The sequence below is a fragment of the Hemibagrus wyckioides genome, linkage group LG13 (assembly GCF_019097595.1).
Source record: "Hemibagrus wyckioides isolate EC202008001 linkage group LG13, SWU_Hwy_1.0, whole genome shotgun sequence".
NCBI lineage: Eukaryota > Metazoa > Chordata > Actinopteri > Siluriformes > Bagridae > Hemibagrus > Hemibagrus wyckioides.
In genome coordinates this window covers 19809750-19826357 of record NC_080722.1, presented here as the reverse complement: position 1 = coordinate 19826357, position 16608 = coordinate 19809750, and the positions used below count along the sequence as shown (strand labels likewise).

General features: G+C 38.8%; 1 protein-coding gene across 2 annotated transcripts in view; it reads right to left on the bottom strand.

Moving 5' to 3' along the window:
* Positions 1-703: 703 nt before the first annotated feature.
* adam11 (ADAM metallopeptidase domain 11) overlaps positions 704-16608 on the bottom strand; it is a 37231-nt gene continuing 21326 nt past the window's right edge. Inside the window, exons 16-27 of one of the 2 annotated variants that reach the window (XM_058407158.1) lie at positions 14678-14749; positions 14287-14397; positions 12533-12613; positions 12336-12386; positions 12184-12247; positions 11803-11908; positions 11475-11594; positions 11162-11330; positions 9831-9945; positions 9588-9678; positions 8642-8659; positions 704-6127 (exon numbers count right to left, since the gene is read on the bottom strand). In XM_058407158.1, the coding sequence (XP_058263141.1) occupies positions 6112-6127; positions 8642-8659; positions 9588-9678; positions 9831-9945; positions 11162-11330; positions 11475-11594; positions 11803-11908; positions 12184-12247; positions 12336-12386; positions 12533-12613; positions 14287-14397; positions 14678-14749 (1014 nt within the window). In that variant the 3' untranslated portion in view covers positions 704-6111. Of the gene's footprint in view, positions 6128-6211; positions 8660-9587; positions 9679-9830; positions 9946-11161; positions 11331-11474; positions 11595-11802; positions 11909-12183; positions 12248-12335; positions 12387-12532; positions 12614-14286; positions 14398-14677; positions 14750-16608 lie in introns of those variants that run through there. The other variant, XM_058407159.1, reaches the window with a different exon arrangement.

Genomic DNA, 16608 nt, shown 5'->3' with positions numbered 1-16608 from the left:
TAATTTATTTAATGTGTAAGATTAATCTCTACCCAGCCATCAGCTGAAGTAACGTTCGACATTTCTGATATTCTGTTAATGTTATAAATAATTACATTTGGAGTGAATTTTTAACTTTTAGAACTTATAACACACTCCCTTTATCTGATGAAAAGTCATGTTTCTAACAAGCGGTTCCGCACATCACAGTGCTCAACGGCAAATGTTTAGACTTTTTAATGTGGCTTAGTTAAACTCACAATAAATCTGAATTCACCGGTCTTTATATAATCTGGCTAATTTAAGATAGCTATAAAGTGTTTCTGAAACAATTCCAGAGTCTAAAGTCAATGAGACACTCGGGAAATGAAAACACCAGAGCACTGTATAGAACCATGTACATAGAGCTCAACGTTCTCCTGAGATTTTCACACACAATAGTTGGGAAAAAGCCCAAAACGAAACAAAAGAAGAAACTTTAGAGGGGTCAGAGGAGAACAGTCTCTCTTTACATCTGTGTTGAGCAGAAAAGCATTCCAGAAAACGGATGAGCCACAACAACAAAACCCAAAACATTCTACTCTGAAGTGTACATTTCTTTGGATTTTCCAAACACTGTTGCAGATTTATCAGCGTTTTGTTTCTGATTAAATTCCAATATGAAAACATTTCCTCTTGGATGACGACGAATGAATACACACGCGAACAAAACACACAAACCAGGTTTTCATGTTGACAATTTTTTTATTTCAGCCTTTTGATTAATACAGAAAAAAATCTCTAAAATCTCACGTTACACTGCGGCTCGTCTTAAAGCAACGTAGAAGTGAATTTAATATGAAAAGATGGAGATGGTTTTTTCTTTCAGCCTTTCCAACAGATCTCATTCAGGTGTGTGCTTTTATTTACACACAGTCCTGCTTCATTCACCTCAACCCATCATAAAAGGTTCTGTGTAATTCGACATTAATCTACAATCAAACGTCGTAATGGTATGGGATACATTTCCTATAATGCAGCAATCAGTAGCGTTAGCATGTGTTAGTGTTAGCATTAATGAGGTTATAGCTGTGCGTTTCATACACCGACATTAGATTATAGCTAATAATGTACAGGAGTGTTCATGTTTATGTACAGACAGCTGTAAGTGCGTGCATAAGTATTTACACATCATAAATCATATACAATAACGAACAGAACGTAAAGTGAACTGAGATCGTCACAGCGATCGCCGTTCGGTCAGAGCGGAGCACGAGACATGCGGACACACGTGCGCCGAGCGCTAAAACCAGATAAAAATCCACATTTTTTTTAAAATCTAAAGCGTTAAAATGTGTGGATTTACGGTTTAAATCAGGGAGGAAGATAACAATATTAATATCGTGGCCTGAACCTGAGACTAAACCCGTCATAATAAACACAAAAACATGCATAAAAAACCTCCCTCTGTCCGTCACGCTGTAGCGAACACGCACACTGACGGAATTAACACAGGAAGTCTCTGAAGCGTCACGCGCACAGTAACTGGGATTCAGCCATCAGGGGCCGGTGGCAGTGCTACACCAAATCATACACCAAAAATAAAATCGAGAAAAAACTGCACAATTAACCTACAGGACAGTTCATACAGCTCTCTCATCGGTGGGGCACTTAGAACCGTCAGCTTCCTTTTCTTTTATAAAGCAGTTCATTTAGTATAAATTAGTCCTTTCATTTTCTATTATTGATGAGTACTGAAAATACGTCCTTTAATTATTATTATTACTAATGATACGCCACAAAAATTGGTCCTGTAATTTTATGCATTTATTCATTTGTTATGGCAATGGGCTGTAAGTAAGCACATTGATTCATTTGTTTTTAATTATTAAAAGGTACTGAAAATGGGACCTTTTATTTTTTTTATTTTTTTTAATATTTTGTTTAAAGTCCTTTTTTTTTTAATTGATGGTCACTTTTAAATAATTAAAAACAATAATAATAATTTAAATTGTAATTTTTAAACATCATTGACAGTATAAAGTTTGAAAATGTATTGTAAAAGTGTCCTTTATTTTTTTCTCGATTAATGTTAATTTACTGTAACTCATTTCTGGATTGGTGGCAATTAAAAAAAAAAAAAAAAGTCCTTAAAAAAACATTTTAATTCATGGGGATTATTTACACCATGAATAATTCTTTGCTAATAGTTTGTAAAGTACTTCTTTAATTTTTTATGAACATTTACTGCAAATATATCCTTTACATCAATAAGATAATATATATTTTTTTAATTATTCATATATTTGTACTCGGGGCTACAGTACTGTTTTAATATTTTTTGGTGACAATTTGTCTTTTATTGTTATTAGTGCTTGTTACTGGACTTGTGAACGAGGCTTTATGTAAAGTTTCAGTTTAAATGTAATATTTGTAAGTTTAAACAGTCAGTAAGGCTAAGTCTTTGTTTATCCATATTCCATTAAGTAATACGAGGAAGAAGAAGAAAAAAAAGAACAAGAACAGAAAGAAGTAGAGGAAGAAGAAGCCTATATGTGTAATATGTGCTATATAGATGATACAGATGTAAGTTCATTAAGAATTAATAACTTGGAGAAGTTGATATACAGTGTGAGCTCATGGAGAGATGGAAAGAAGTAAACATTACACACACACAGGCATACAACCCTGTAAATACACATTTTATATATACACACACACACATTATATATATTATCATATCTATATTATCATATCTATATCTATCTATCTATCTATCTATCTATCTATCTATCTATCTATCTATCTATCTATCTATCTATCTATCTATCTATCTATATATATATATATATATATATATATATATATATATATATATATATATATATATATGAATGCTGAAGATCTGTTGGCAGTTTTTCCACTAAATTCCAACCCAAACCCAGCTGATCATCATCACATTTAGGTTTATATTAAATTATCTTTACTGCTCAGGTCAAATCTCATGCATGGCCTGAAATGTACCATGAATAAGACACTTTAAAAGATCAGATTTAAATCACATGGTTTTTCTTCTCTAGCTTCAAAGGGTTCAGTACTAATTATATTCAAACTGATCGCACAAACTTAATCGCTGAACAACATCTTAAATTATTAAGATGATTGTATTCAAGCCTGAGGGTTGTAGCCATTTAAAAAGTCCTGCATGTATGCCAGGCACCCCACTTTGTCTCTCCTTTGTCTTTTCAGCAAATTTAGCAAAAAACTAATAATATATAATACAGTTTTCAGTTAGTATTTTCCATATTTAACCTCATGAATTTAGCCTTATTGAATGAACTTTTCCATCTGACCTGAAAGGTTATTTAAAGGTGCTTTGAAAATACAACAGATTTCATCCCGGAATATATATATTTTTTATTTCCATGTTGATCTTTTTGGCTTTTCTGACTCAGATTTGTACTAATTTAGTGAAGTAGTTAAATTATGGAGAATTTTGTTTGTTTCAAAAGCAGACAGGATGACAGTGAGATCTAACCATCCAATTAACGCTTGTGTGTGTGTGTACAGTATATAAGCATATCTAAATATGTGTGTGTGTGTGTATATATGTATATATATGTGTATGTATGTATGTATGTATGTATATATATATATATATATATATATATATATATATATATATATATATATATATATATATATATATATAGTGTATATGAATATATCTTTCAGAGTCTAGAACAGAATTCAGCGGTGCTTCAGTATTTTTTTTCAGTCTGTTGGTAAAAATAATAACTGTTATAAAGAACAGAAAGTCACTGATTAAGAAAGAGGAATTTAAAGAATTTCTAAAGAATGTCAAATGAATTCAAATAAATAAATAAATAGTTTGATGTTTTGATGACGTTTTAGTGCACAGAAACAGATTCATGAGATACATAAACATTTTTTGGTTTTATGGCTTAAAAGGACTAAAAATGTGTTATTATTCTTCGGGTTAGAAACAGAAGATTCAGTGTGGTATCTCTCGGGACTTTGCATGAATCTCGATTTGTGGATGAAATCGTTGTTTTCTCGTGTATCTGTGGAGGAGTTTAAAGCTGTGTGCCTGCTAATGTGATTAAAACTGTAATCAGTTATCAGTCATCATCAACCGAGCCCTGAGAGAGAGAGAGAGAGAGAGAGAGAGAGAGAAAAAGAGAGAGAGAAAGAGAGGGGGGGGGTCTGAAACACAGTCTGCTGTAATACTCTCAGCATGTGCGCTTCATTCTAAATAAAGCTGGCAGTCTTTAAACGCTGATCTGCGCTGTTTATATTTCATAAATTTTAAGTACTTATTTTTTTCCCTTCGCCACGTGGATTGCAATCGTTTGTGCTTATGTCTTAACACAGGTGTACTGTATATACAGTATTTACACGAGTAGCATTCACACACACGCTGACTACATATTGCGATATATTGCATGTTCCCTCGGGAAGCGTCCCCCATCACCCTCACGCATTCGGTAATACGTCATTATACATCACATTGAAAATGGCAAAATGTTCCTATGTACTTATGTCTACCTAAAAGCTAGTTTTGTGCTTGTCATCATACACAAGAAGTCAACACACACACACACACACACACACACACAGGGAAAAAAATGCAACTTCGTGCTTAGTCGTGTTTAAAGTTACATTCAGGCATTTATGCATATGGTATTTTTATCGCTAGATGGCTGATATTGAGAAAAAGCAGCATCATAACACACTTTAAATGGATTAATATAAGATCAAAATGGAATGTTAGTAGGAATACTTCAGTGCTCAGTTTTTACAGTGATGATTAAACACGTGTGTGTGTGTGTGTGTGTGTGTTGTATATATTCGGCTCAAACCAGCTCAGAACAGTGTAAACACTGTGAATGCTATTAGATATTTATTACGCTTTTCTGGATTCTCTGTACTGTGAATAAATAAATATGTACCGCATTGAAAATGTAGTTTCTGCGTTCCGAGACGTTACTGTTTCAACACGCAAAATATACAAATGTCAGATTAACGACTAGTCTGAGAGATGATCATGTGTAAAGCTGATTTCCTCTAAACACACACACAGACTCAGTCGTATTAAACGTGTGTCATTATTTTTTCTTTTTTTTGTTGTTGTTCATTTTCTTTTGTCTTATAAAGCTGCTCAGTTTCAGGTTAGTTATGGTGTCAAAGTGTGAAAGCAACTCTATATTGGGTTTTTTTTTTTTTACTAAAAGAGGCAGGATATTTGCTTATTAGCAAAACACATTTTCTACATCTAAATGTGGATTTGGCAGGAATTCAGTGTGTGATTGTAAAGATTTGGTCTGATGCTACAGCGACAGGCGAGGAGTGCAGCTCTATGCACCTCGAGTGACAGATAAAGTAGGAAAAAAGATCGTATCGATTTGTTTTGTATAATAAAGTGCTAAACGTGTATACGTAAAGATTCTAACAGGTTATAACATTGTTTAAAGTAACATCGTTGTTACTTTAATAATGTCCAATGGGCATGGTTTGTGTGCTGTTGTGAAAGCATCTGCGATTTAAAAAAATAAAAATAAATAAATAAATAAATAAATAATAATTTTTAAAAAAACAAAAAAAAAAAAAACAGCTCAGATTTGTCATTTTATCGCCTGGATGTTCATGTTATAACACTGAGCGCTTAGCTCATCATTGAACCTGATGTCACGGTCACAATGGCGCGTTAAATCACGTGGAAAAATGTTTTAACAAGAAACATGCAGGAACAAGCTCACAACTAATTAGGAAAATGATGTTCAAAGCTTTCTGAACATTTTGGACCGTACACAGAGTCTTGGGCAGGTATAGCTGATGCTAAATGCTCGACATTTTGGTGTCATGGCTCAGACTTGTACTAATTTACTAATATATAACGTAAGGAATGGATACAGAGTGGATTTTGCTTTAAGGTGGCTTGACTTCAGCCCTGTGGAATGTTTTCTGACGTGACGTCGAGTGCAGAGAAGAGCAGAAAGACATACAGGAAGCAGAGGCTTGTGCAGGTTGAAGTTTTCTGAGTGGAAGACGTGTTTATCGCTTCTCTTTTCTCCTCAGAATGTAAAGGACACAGTGAAGTAAAGAGGACAGGACAGCACACGGACAGACTTCTCATCCTCCTCCAGATCTGAGGAAGAACAGAATGAGAAGAAGGACAGGTGAGAGAAGAGCAGAATGTAATGAGGCTGTTAGAAATCCAGCTCACTGACCAGTCCATCACTTCAGTCTTTATTTTACATAATATCCCAGTGACTAAAAACTCAATGTTACAAAATCCACAAGCACAAACACACTGTCAACACAGTAAGGTTCCTGTAACTAACATTATTTAACACTCAGGATTATGATTGTTAATATTTACGGAAGGAGTCGCCAGTTTAAGGGAACCTACAATTACATTTTTTTATACATATTTAACACATCTTAACTTGATCATGTTAACTTCATTATAGATTGAAACTGTTATTCAATAAAGCAATAAATAACATTAGTGGAACCTTAATATAAAATGCTAAAAAAAATATATATATAAAAAAAAAAGAAAAGAAAGGAAAATAAGAAATTCATGAATAATTAATGAGCAGGTGTGGTTTCAACCAATCACAGAGCACATGAGAGTTGGACCCTGGAGCAGAATTAGTAGTGGACCTTCAGAATATAAATATCAGTATGTCAGCTGTTAACACTCTCCTGATATCTCTCATGTTGTTTGAACAATAAAAATAAAAATAAAAGCCTCTGGTTTTTCTGATAGAATTAAAGAGGTGTGGCTTGCATATGGATATAGATAGCTTACTAACTGCATTATGAAGTTCTACAAACACACATAAGAATAATCAATAAATTAAAAGAAAATAATGTGGGATACATTTATGGTTTTTAAAAATAACCGTTTCATAAAAAATAAAAATAATATAATAATATATTTCAATAATTTTCTATTAGAATAGAAGAGTGATTATGTGTAAATGTGTTACATATACGGGGAGAATGATGTGTGTGACTGGAGGTAAAGCAGGTTGAGGATGGAAAATAATTCACTCTTAGCAGGATTATGGAATATTTGACACATCTTCTGGTCTGTATACATTAGTGGTAGAAGTCAAGAGAGAAGCCTGAACCTCAGTCACATTAGAGACCAGATTATAATCTCACCTTGATGTGTGTAGTATCCTGCAGCTATGGATATTTTTGTACATGCCTGTGTTACAGCTGATTTACACTGATCAGGCATAACATTATGACCATTATGTTTGATCATCAACATTATGTTGATCCCCCTTTTCCTATCAAAACAGCCCTGACCCATCAAAGCATGGACTCCACTAGATCCCTGAAGGTGTGCTGTGGTGTCTGGCACCAAGATGTTAGCAGCAGATCCTTTAAGTCCTGTAAGTTGCAAGGCCTCCATGGATCGGACTTGTTTGTCCAGCACATCCCACAGATGCTGGATTGGACTGAGATCTGGGGAATTTGGAGGCCAAGTCAACAAACTGGTTGTTGTGCTCATCAAATCATTCCTCAATCATTTTTGCTTTGTGGCACGATGTATTATCCTGCTAAAAGAGTCCACAGCCATCAGGGAATACAGTTTCCATGAAAGAGTGTACATGGTCTGCAACAATGCTTAGGTAGGTGGTACGTGTCAAAGTAACATCCACATGGATGGCAGGACCCCAGGTTTCCCAGCCGAACATTGCCCAAAGCATGACACTGTCTCTGCCGGCTTGCCTTCTTCCCATAGTGCATCCTGGCGTCATGCATTCCCCTGGTAAGCGATGCACACGCACCCGGCCATCCATGTGATGTAAAAGAAAACGTGATTCATCAGACCAGGCCACCTTCTTCCATTGCTCTGTGGTCCAGTTCTGATGCCCATGTACCCATTGTTGGTGCTTATAGAAGAGCACAGGGGTCAGCATGGGCAACCTGACTGGTCTGCTGCTATGCAGCCCCATACACAACAAACTGTGATGCACTGTGTATTCTGACACCTTTCTATCAGAACCAGCATTAACTTCAGCAATCTGAGCAACAGTAGCTCGTCTGTTGGATCAGATCACACGGGCCAGCCTTCACTCCCCACATGCATCAATGATCACCTGTCGCCGGTTCACCACTGTTCCTTCCTTGGACCATTTTTGATAGATACTGACCACTGCAGACCAGGAACACCCCACAAGAGCTGCAGTTTTGGAGATGCTCTGATCCAGTTGTCTAGCCATCACAATTTAGCCCTTGTCAAACTCGCTCAAATCCTTACGTTTGTCAATTTTTTCTGCTTCTAACACATCAACTTTGAGGACAAAATGTTCACTTGCTGCCTAATATATCCCACCCACTAACAAGTGCCATGATGAGGAGATAATCAGTGTTACTCACTTCACCTATCACTGCTCATAATGTTATGGCTGATCTGTGTATTCCCTAAATATTAACAAATTAGCAGCGAAATATGCACATATTCTTATAGTAGGAAATGTCTAAACTTATCCAAATTAAGGGTCTTCCTATGCCACTGCAAGTAAAATAATATAATATAACAACATAAAAAGTATAATAAAACAAAATAAAAAATGATAAATGAATGAATGATTGAAAGAATGAATGTCACATCATGTCCTGTTCAGCAAGGTCATACCTTCCTCTCCGGATATTCCTAGATTAGGGGAAAATAGAAGAGAGAGAGAGAGAGAGAGAGAGAGAGAGAATCAGAATGAAGCTCAAGTCAGCTGAAGAGACTCGTAAAATTGCAATATTCAGAACCATTGTTAGTTATATCTCTCAGTGGGTTTGCAGACCCTCAGTGTATAATTAAGCAACAATGCACTCGCAGTCATGCAGTTATATATGCTTTTATAAAACAATTCTATAATCAAGACTGAAATATCAAGTAAGTGGCATTTCACATTTCAGACACAGTATGGCCACAAGTTCTGATTATTTTGTTCCACTATTGGAAATAGATCCAGAAGAAGCCACAAATACTACATAGCTCACTGTGTTAAAGGTGGTTCTGGGAAAACTGACATCCCTGCTTCCTTTAAATCTTCATATGATGTTTCATATTTTAAGTCAAAAGTTATATTTCTGAAAACAGTCAGTTGTGTGAATACAGACATGCAGCATGATACGCCAAAGAAATGTTCAAAAATTTCAGGATGCCACTCGACCAATCAGATTAGTGAACCAGAACCGACTGCTGTATAAGAGCCTCAGTGTTTGGATTCTAGAAGCTGGTTGATCCGAAGGTAAGCCTTATTTACTTTAGTGTGAAGGTACTACTGAACTGTGTGTGTGGAATGTGGCCACAGTGCGGAGGTTCTACTGAACTGTGTGTGAAACGTGGCCACAGTGCGGCGGTTCTACTGAACTGTGTGTGGAACGTGGCCACAGTGCGGCGGTTCTACTGAACTGTGTGTGGAACGTGGCCACAGTGCGGAGGTTCTACTGAACAGTGTGTGGAACGTGGCCACAGTGCGGAGGTTCTACTGAACTGTGTGTGGAATGTGGCCACAGTGCAGAGGTTCTACTGAACTGTGTATATGGAATGCAGGAAGTTGTAGTTATATAATGAGAGATCTTACTTGAAGCCCCAGCCTGTTCCTCCCAGCACTATAGCTGCCAGTAGTATGGCTCCTGCTAGAGAACCGATGATTATGTTTGTGCCACTTGGACCTGCAGACACACACACACACACACACACACACACAAGAAGTGAAGTGACTTTGAATGTGTGTGTGTATGTGTGTGTGTGTGTGTGTGTGTGTGTGTGTGTGTGTGTGTGTGTGTGTGTGTGTGTGTGTATGTGTGGTAGTAATAGAGAATACCTTTGTATTTCTCAGGTCCTTCTGGAAGCGGTGGATCAGAAAGCGGGTCATACACACTGCAGTCCTTCCCCGTGTAATCTACGTCACAGATACACTTCACCTCGTTACTGCAGGTCTGAGAGACGAATACGAGCCAAACATTAGCATTAAAGCCAGAAGTCATCAACGCACATTTCTAATGCTTACAATGCATACAACGATATTCTGAACAGGATCATTAAGAACATGGTGTCAAACAAAGCAATATACACCGATCAGCCATAACATTATGACTACCTGTCTAATATTGTGTTGGTCCCCCTTTTGCTGACAAAACAGCCCTGATCCATCGAGGCATGGACTCCACTAGATCTCTGAAGGTGTGCTGTGTTATCTGGCACCAAGACGTTAGCGGCAGATCCTTTAAGTCCTGTAAGTTGCGAGGTGGGGTCTCCATGGATCAGACTTATTTGTCCAGCACATCCCACAGATGGTTGATTGTATTGTATCCCACAGATGGTTGATCTGGGGAATTTGGAGGCAACACCTCAAACTAGTTGTTGTGCTCATGAAACCATTTCATTGTTGAAAGAGGCCACAGCCATCAGGGAATACAGTTTCCATGAAAGGGTGTACATGGTCTGCAACAATGCTTAGGTAGGTGGTACGTGTCAAAGTAATATCCACATGGATGGCAGGACCCAAGGATTCCCAGCCAAACATTGCCCAAAGCATGACAGACCAGGCCACATTCTTCCATTGCTCCGTGGTCCAGTTATGATGCTCACGTGCCTATTGTTGGCGCTTTCGGCGGTGTACAGGGGTCAGCATGGGCACCCTGACTGGTCTGCAGCTATGAAGCCCCATACACAACAAACTGCAATGTACTGTGTATTCTATCACCTTTCTATCAGAACTAGCATTAACTTCTTCAGCAATCTGAGCAACAGTAGCTCGTCTGTTGGATCAGATCACATGGGCCAGCCTTCACTCCCCACATGCATCAATGAGCTTTGGCCGCCCATGACCCTGTCACCAGTTCACCACTGTTCCTTCCTTGGACCATTTTTGATAGATACTGACCACTGCAGTCCGGGAACACCCCACAAGAGCTGCAGTTTTGGAGATGCTCTGATCCAGTCGTCTAGCCATCACAATTTGGCCCTTGATGGGTCAAACTCACTCAAATCCTTACACTTGTCTATTTTTCCTGCTTCTAACACATCAACTTTGAGGACAAAATGTTCACTTGCTGCCTGATATATCGCACCCACCTACTCATAATGTTATGCCTAATCGGGGTATACACCATAGAGAGAGGGAGAGAGGGAGAGAGAGAGAGAAAGACTCACCCCATGGTCTGAGCAGATGTGTGCAGTGGAGGATCCGGGACACACTGACAGGTTAAAGGTCATCACCGGTACACAGCGCCGCTCCAAACACATCATGTTAGGACCACATGGAGTTCCGTCCTCTACATAACCTAGATCTGAGCCATCCTCCAGGACAGCATGTCCTCCACTACACACACACACACACACACACACACACACACAGAGTGTAAGGGTAACTAGCCAGGAGATCTTATGTCCTTACTGGGCATGTCCCTTCAGGTCTCTTCTACTGTTTCTGTATATACACATGCACACGTACACACACACTTACTGGCAGTCCAGGTACTTGTTCTGATGGTAAATGGTGAGACTGATGACTTCTCCATCCAAATCACCATAACGAGGCTTCATCGTCATATTAGAGCACAACAGAAACCCACACAGTACATCACTGGGGAGAGAGCAAGAAAGAAACAGGGAGAGACAGAAAACCATGGAGAGAGATAAGGAAAGTGAGACAGAAAGACATGTACAAAAACAGAGAGGGACAGGTAGAGAGAGACGATTACAAAAATATGCTAAAACCACAACTTTACCAAAAGTTGAGAGAGTGTTTGTGTGTCTGTGCGCGTGTGTGTGTGAATAGAGAGGATGCTCACGGTTTGCTGCATTGAATCCATCCCTGTCCATTGGAGTCTCGTCCACAGTTTCCTTTCTCCGTCCCCTCAGTGTTCAGCCTCTCATAACACACCCGGTCTGCTGAGTCTAACACACACACAAACACACACACACAGGGAACATTATGTATAGAAATGGACAATAGTCATCCACAGTGTCATTATTCATAGTAACAGCACAGAGAAGTGTAGTGTTAATGTGCAGGGCACTAGGGGGTGCTAATCACATACAGGAAGAGATTTCTCTGTGAAACAGAGTTCAGATATCACTGCTCTTCCTATTTTACCAGAGATCTGTTGTATTTTGAACTGTGATTGGTCAGAATCACAATAGTACACGCTTGATGTTAACTCTGTACTCACTGTGACCCCACAACGCCTGACACTGCCCGTCCCTGGTCTTACATCGACCGCCGTAACAGCGACCCTGAGGGAGGGGGATTGCGGGAGATGTGTCAGTAGGGAAGTGCGGAGAGTACACAGCAGAGTGTAGAGGAGCAGGTGAGTACATTTACCTGTCCTGTGTCACACATGTAGCCATCCAGTTTATGTACGTTAGGAGGACACTGAGGACAAACATCAAAAGCAGAACATCAGTGGTATATTTACACAACAAACTGGAATATAATAAAGTTCTAAAAACCTGCTGGAGAAAAAGCATTAAAAAACTACTTAAAATTCAGGATTTAAAAAAAAAGTGCTGAAACTTTACCTGACTGGAATCACCAGGACATGTTTCTGGAATATCACAATCATTGACTGCGTCTCGACAAACCACACCTCTCTGCTCATACTGAACCACACACAAGAGTACAGATAGATTAGTATTTATGTATTATCGAATATAACCAGAGGTGGGTAGAGTATCCAAAATCTGTACTCAAGTAAAAGTACAAGTACTTATAGAAATATGTACTCAAGTAAAAGTAACAATCTTAATAGTTACTTGAGTAAGAGTAAAAAAGTATCCAATGGAAAAAACTACTCGAGTAGCTAGTTACTAGTTACTTCTGATCTGACTGAGCGAAAAACCAGAATTTCAAACTACTTGGGACGCTTTCACACACCTCTCCTTGAAAGTCTCTTTATTCTGCTTTTAGAAAACACAGGTTGAAGTAAAGTAGCCTATCTCAGTCCAGTGATGGCCACATCTCAGTCCAGTGATGGCCACATTAACATTACTTGACCTGTCATTTGCAATAAAATCTCAAACACACCCAGGTGTTTTTCTAACAGTTAACTCTGTCATTATTTTCACATTCACACACAAATTTGTCAGCATCTGCATTTAAACAAGCTAACAGAGAACAAAAGAGAAGGTGTGTGTGTGTGTGCGCAGAGTGTGTGTTTGTTATGTTTGTGTATGAACTTGTTTGTGTGTGTTTGCCCTTCAGTATGTGAATGTTTATTTTGTCATATGTTCTTTCTTGAACAATCAGTTTTACAGAATTTTACTGTGGACTGATCCTCGTTTTCTTGACTTGATTAGTTCTGCATAAACCTTAAGCTTGTTTGGTGAATCCTCTGATGAAATAATAATATATGCATTTTATAAGTACATGCATCCTTTAGGTAGGAATAAAATCAAATACAATCCCGTTTTTATTGTGTATGTGTTCTACACTTTGTTGGTGTCTGTATTTGTGTATAAATGCATGACGTCACAGTGTGCTGTTGATGTAGTTTTGTGGAAAATGGGTGTGAAATTGTCCAGATGTTTAGAATGAACGTTTGTTCATGAACCTGTGTTGTTTGTAGGGTTCACAAGATATTGCTTGCACGAGAGGACATTTGAAGAAAAACATTCGGACAGTGTGAGAATCTGGTATTAAAATAAGGTCAATCTGCCCATAGTTACCAAATGATCATTAATAGGGTTCAAATAGACATAACTGTGACACTTACTGCTCCGTGTTTTTTCAGGTTGGAGCTGGAATTCTTGTACGCTGAGATGTCAGATGGTTTTGGTGAACACAGCATGCATCGCATTATGAAACTATTATTTTTGACATCTTGGAGTGAAAACATAGACTGAACTTGAGGCCATGGGTGATCTGCCTCCGTTAACTCGCACACGTCTTCCTCTGCTTCAGCTTCATCATCTTCCTCTAAACGCGCTAAACGTAAGCGGGAGATCCATAACAGCCTCTCGCGAAGCAGCCTCTCCAACATCTCGCAAGACTTGCGAACAAGCCATATAAACTAATTATAATAAAATCTTATATTAATTACTAATATTTGACAGTAATGGAGGAATGCCGCCAAATGTAGTGAAGTAAAAGTAAAAATTATTCACTAAAAATGTACTTGAGTAAAATTACACATATTTAAAAATACTCTAAAAGTACAATTACCCAAAAAATTTACTCAAGTAAATGTAATGAAGTAAATGTAATTCATTACTACCCACCTCTGAATGTAACCAATAGGCAGTGTGTGTGTGTGTGTGTGTGTGTGTGTCCTTACCCTACACCTGTTACAGCACAGTCCATTACTGCACATTGCATCATGGGTAAGAGTACACTTCTTACAGCATGCTCCTCCTGCTCGAGAACACTCCTGTCTCACACACACACACTACATCAGAACAGGGTAAGCTTTCTGTCTCATCATCAACTCAGCAAAGCTAGTTGATTACACACACACATTAAAATATTTGTCCTTTTACTATATAAAACAAAAAAAAAATGAAAAAAATAATTTTCTTATTAAATCTTGTACACTGTCAGTATTCATCACATTGTTGCTCTTATAAGCTGAAAGAAAGAGCAGCTGTGATTTATTTTCTTGCAGGAAAAGTTAAACGGTGACCCTCCTCATGCCCAGTCAGTTTCTCATCTTTATTTTACCGACTCACCACTTGGGAGCCGCAGTCACACTCTTCTCCTTGCTCCACATATCCGTTCCCACATTCAGGAGGATCCAGTAACTGCACAGCAGAGAAAAAGGCCTGTTTAGAACCTTCAACTACATTGTATTTATGCCTAAAATATACATTTCAGCATGATAGTTATGATCAACTGAGGAAGAGACAGGAGTCAGAGCTGGAGGTAGCAGAGCTGAAGACGTTGAGGTTCTCTTTGGGAGTGACACGGTTGGACAGGATTAGGAACGAGTACATCAGAGGGACAGTTCATGTTGGACATTTGGGGGACAAAGTTATGGAGGCCAGATTAAGATGGTTTGGACATGTTCAGAGGAGGGAGAGTGAGTATATCGGTAGGAGAGTGTTGGACATGGAGCTGTCAGGCAGGAGGAAAAGAGGAAGGCCAAAGAGGAGGTATATGGATGTAATAAATGAGGATATGAAGCTAGTGGGTGCAAGTGTTGAGGATGCAGAAGATAGGGATAGGTGGAGAGAGATGATTCACTGTGGAGACCCCTGAAGGGAAAAGCCAGAAGAAGAAGAAGAAGAAGAAGAAGAATTCAATAAACTTCTATTACATGTTGCATACATTAGCCTTTAGTCAGAAACCAAAGAAGCAAACATCAGGAAACATCAGGCTGAAGTACTACATTTGGGGGAAAAGCAGGACATGTGATACATACTCCAGTGTGGGAGTAAATTTAGGAACATATTTGTTAATAGTAATATGGCTTTTTTTAATTAGACAAAAAAACCCCAGAAAACTATGTTATGATCAAATTAGGTTAGTGATGCCTGTAAGGCTGGATTTTCCAGAGCTATTCTTAGTCCTTCCACATCTGTACTTCTTCATAGTGTATAATAATATAAAATAAATACATCCTATAAAATGTGTACTATATAGAGAAAACACATTTATAGAAAAACACATACAGTATCTCACAAAAGTGAGTACACCCCTCACATTTTTGTAAATATTTTGTTACATCTTTTCCAGAACACTGAAGAAATGACACTCTGCTACAGTGTAAAGTAGTGAGTGTACAGCCTGTATAACAGTGTAAATTTGCTGTCCCCTCAAAATAACTCAACACACAGCCATTAATGTCTAAACTGTTGGCAACAAAAGTGAGTACACCCCTAAGTGGAAATGTCCAAATTGGGCCCAACATGTCAATATTTTGTGTGCCCACCATTATTTTCCAGCACTGCCTTAACCCTCTTGGGCATGGAGTTCACCAGAGCTTCACAGGTTGCCACTGGAGTCCTCTTCCACTCCTCCATGATGACATCACAGAGCTGGTGGAGGTTAGAGACCTTGCGCTCCCCCACCTTCTGTTTGAGAATGCCCTACAGATGCTCAAAAGGGTTTAGGTCTGAAGTCCTGGCCAGTCCATCACCTTTACCCTCAGCTTCTGTAGCAAGGCAGTGGTCGTCTTGGAGGTGTGTTGGGGGTTGTTATCATGTTGGAATACTGCCCTGCGGCCCAGTCTCCGAAGGGAGGGGATCATGCTCTGCTTCAGTATGTCACAGTACATGTTGGCATTCATGGTTCCCTCAATGAACTGTAGCTCCCCAGTGCCGGCAGCACTCATGCAGGCCCAGACCATGACACTCCCACCACCATGCTTGACTGTAGGCAAGACACACTTGTCTTTGTACTCCTCACCTGGTTGCCGCCACACACGCTTGACACCATCTGAACCAAATAAGTTTATCTTGGTCTCATCGGACCACAGGACATGATTCCAGTAATCCATGTCCTTAGTCTGTTTGTCTTCAGCAAACTGTATGCGGGTTTTCTTGTGCATCATCTTTAGTAGAGGCTTCCTTCTGGGACGACAGCCATGCAGACCAATTTGATGTAGTATGCAGTGTATGGTCTGAGCACCGACAGGCTGAACCCCCACCCCCTTCAACCT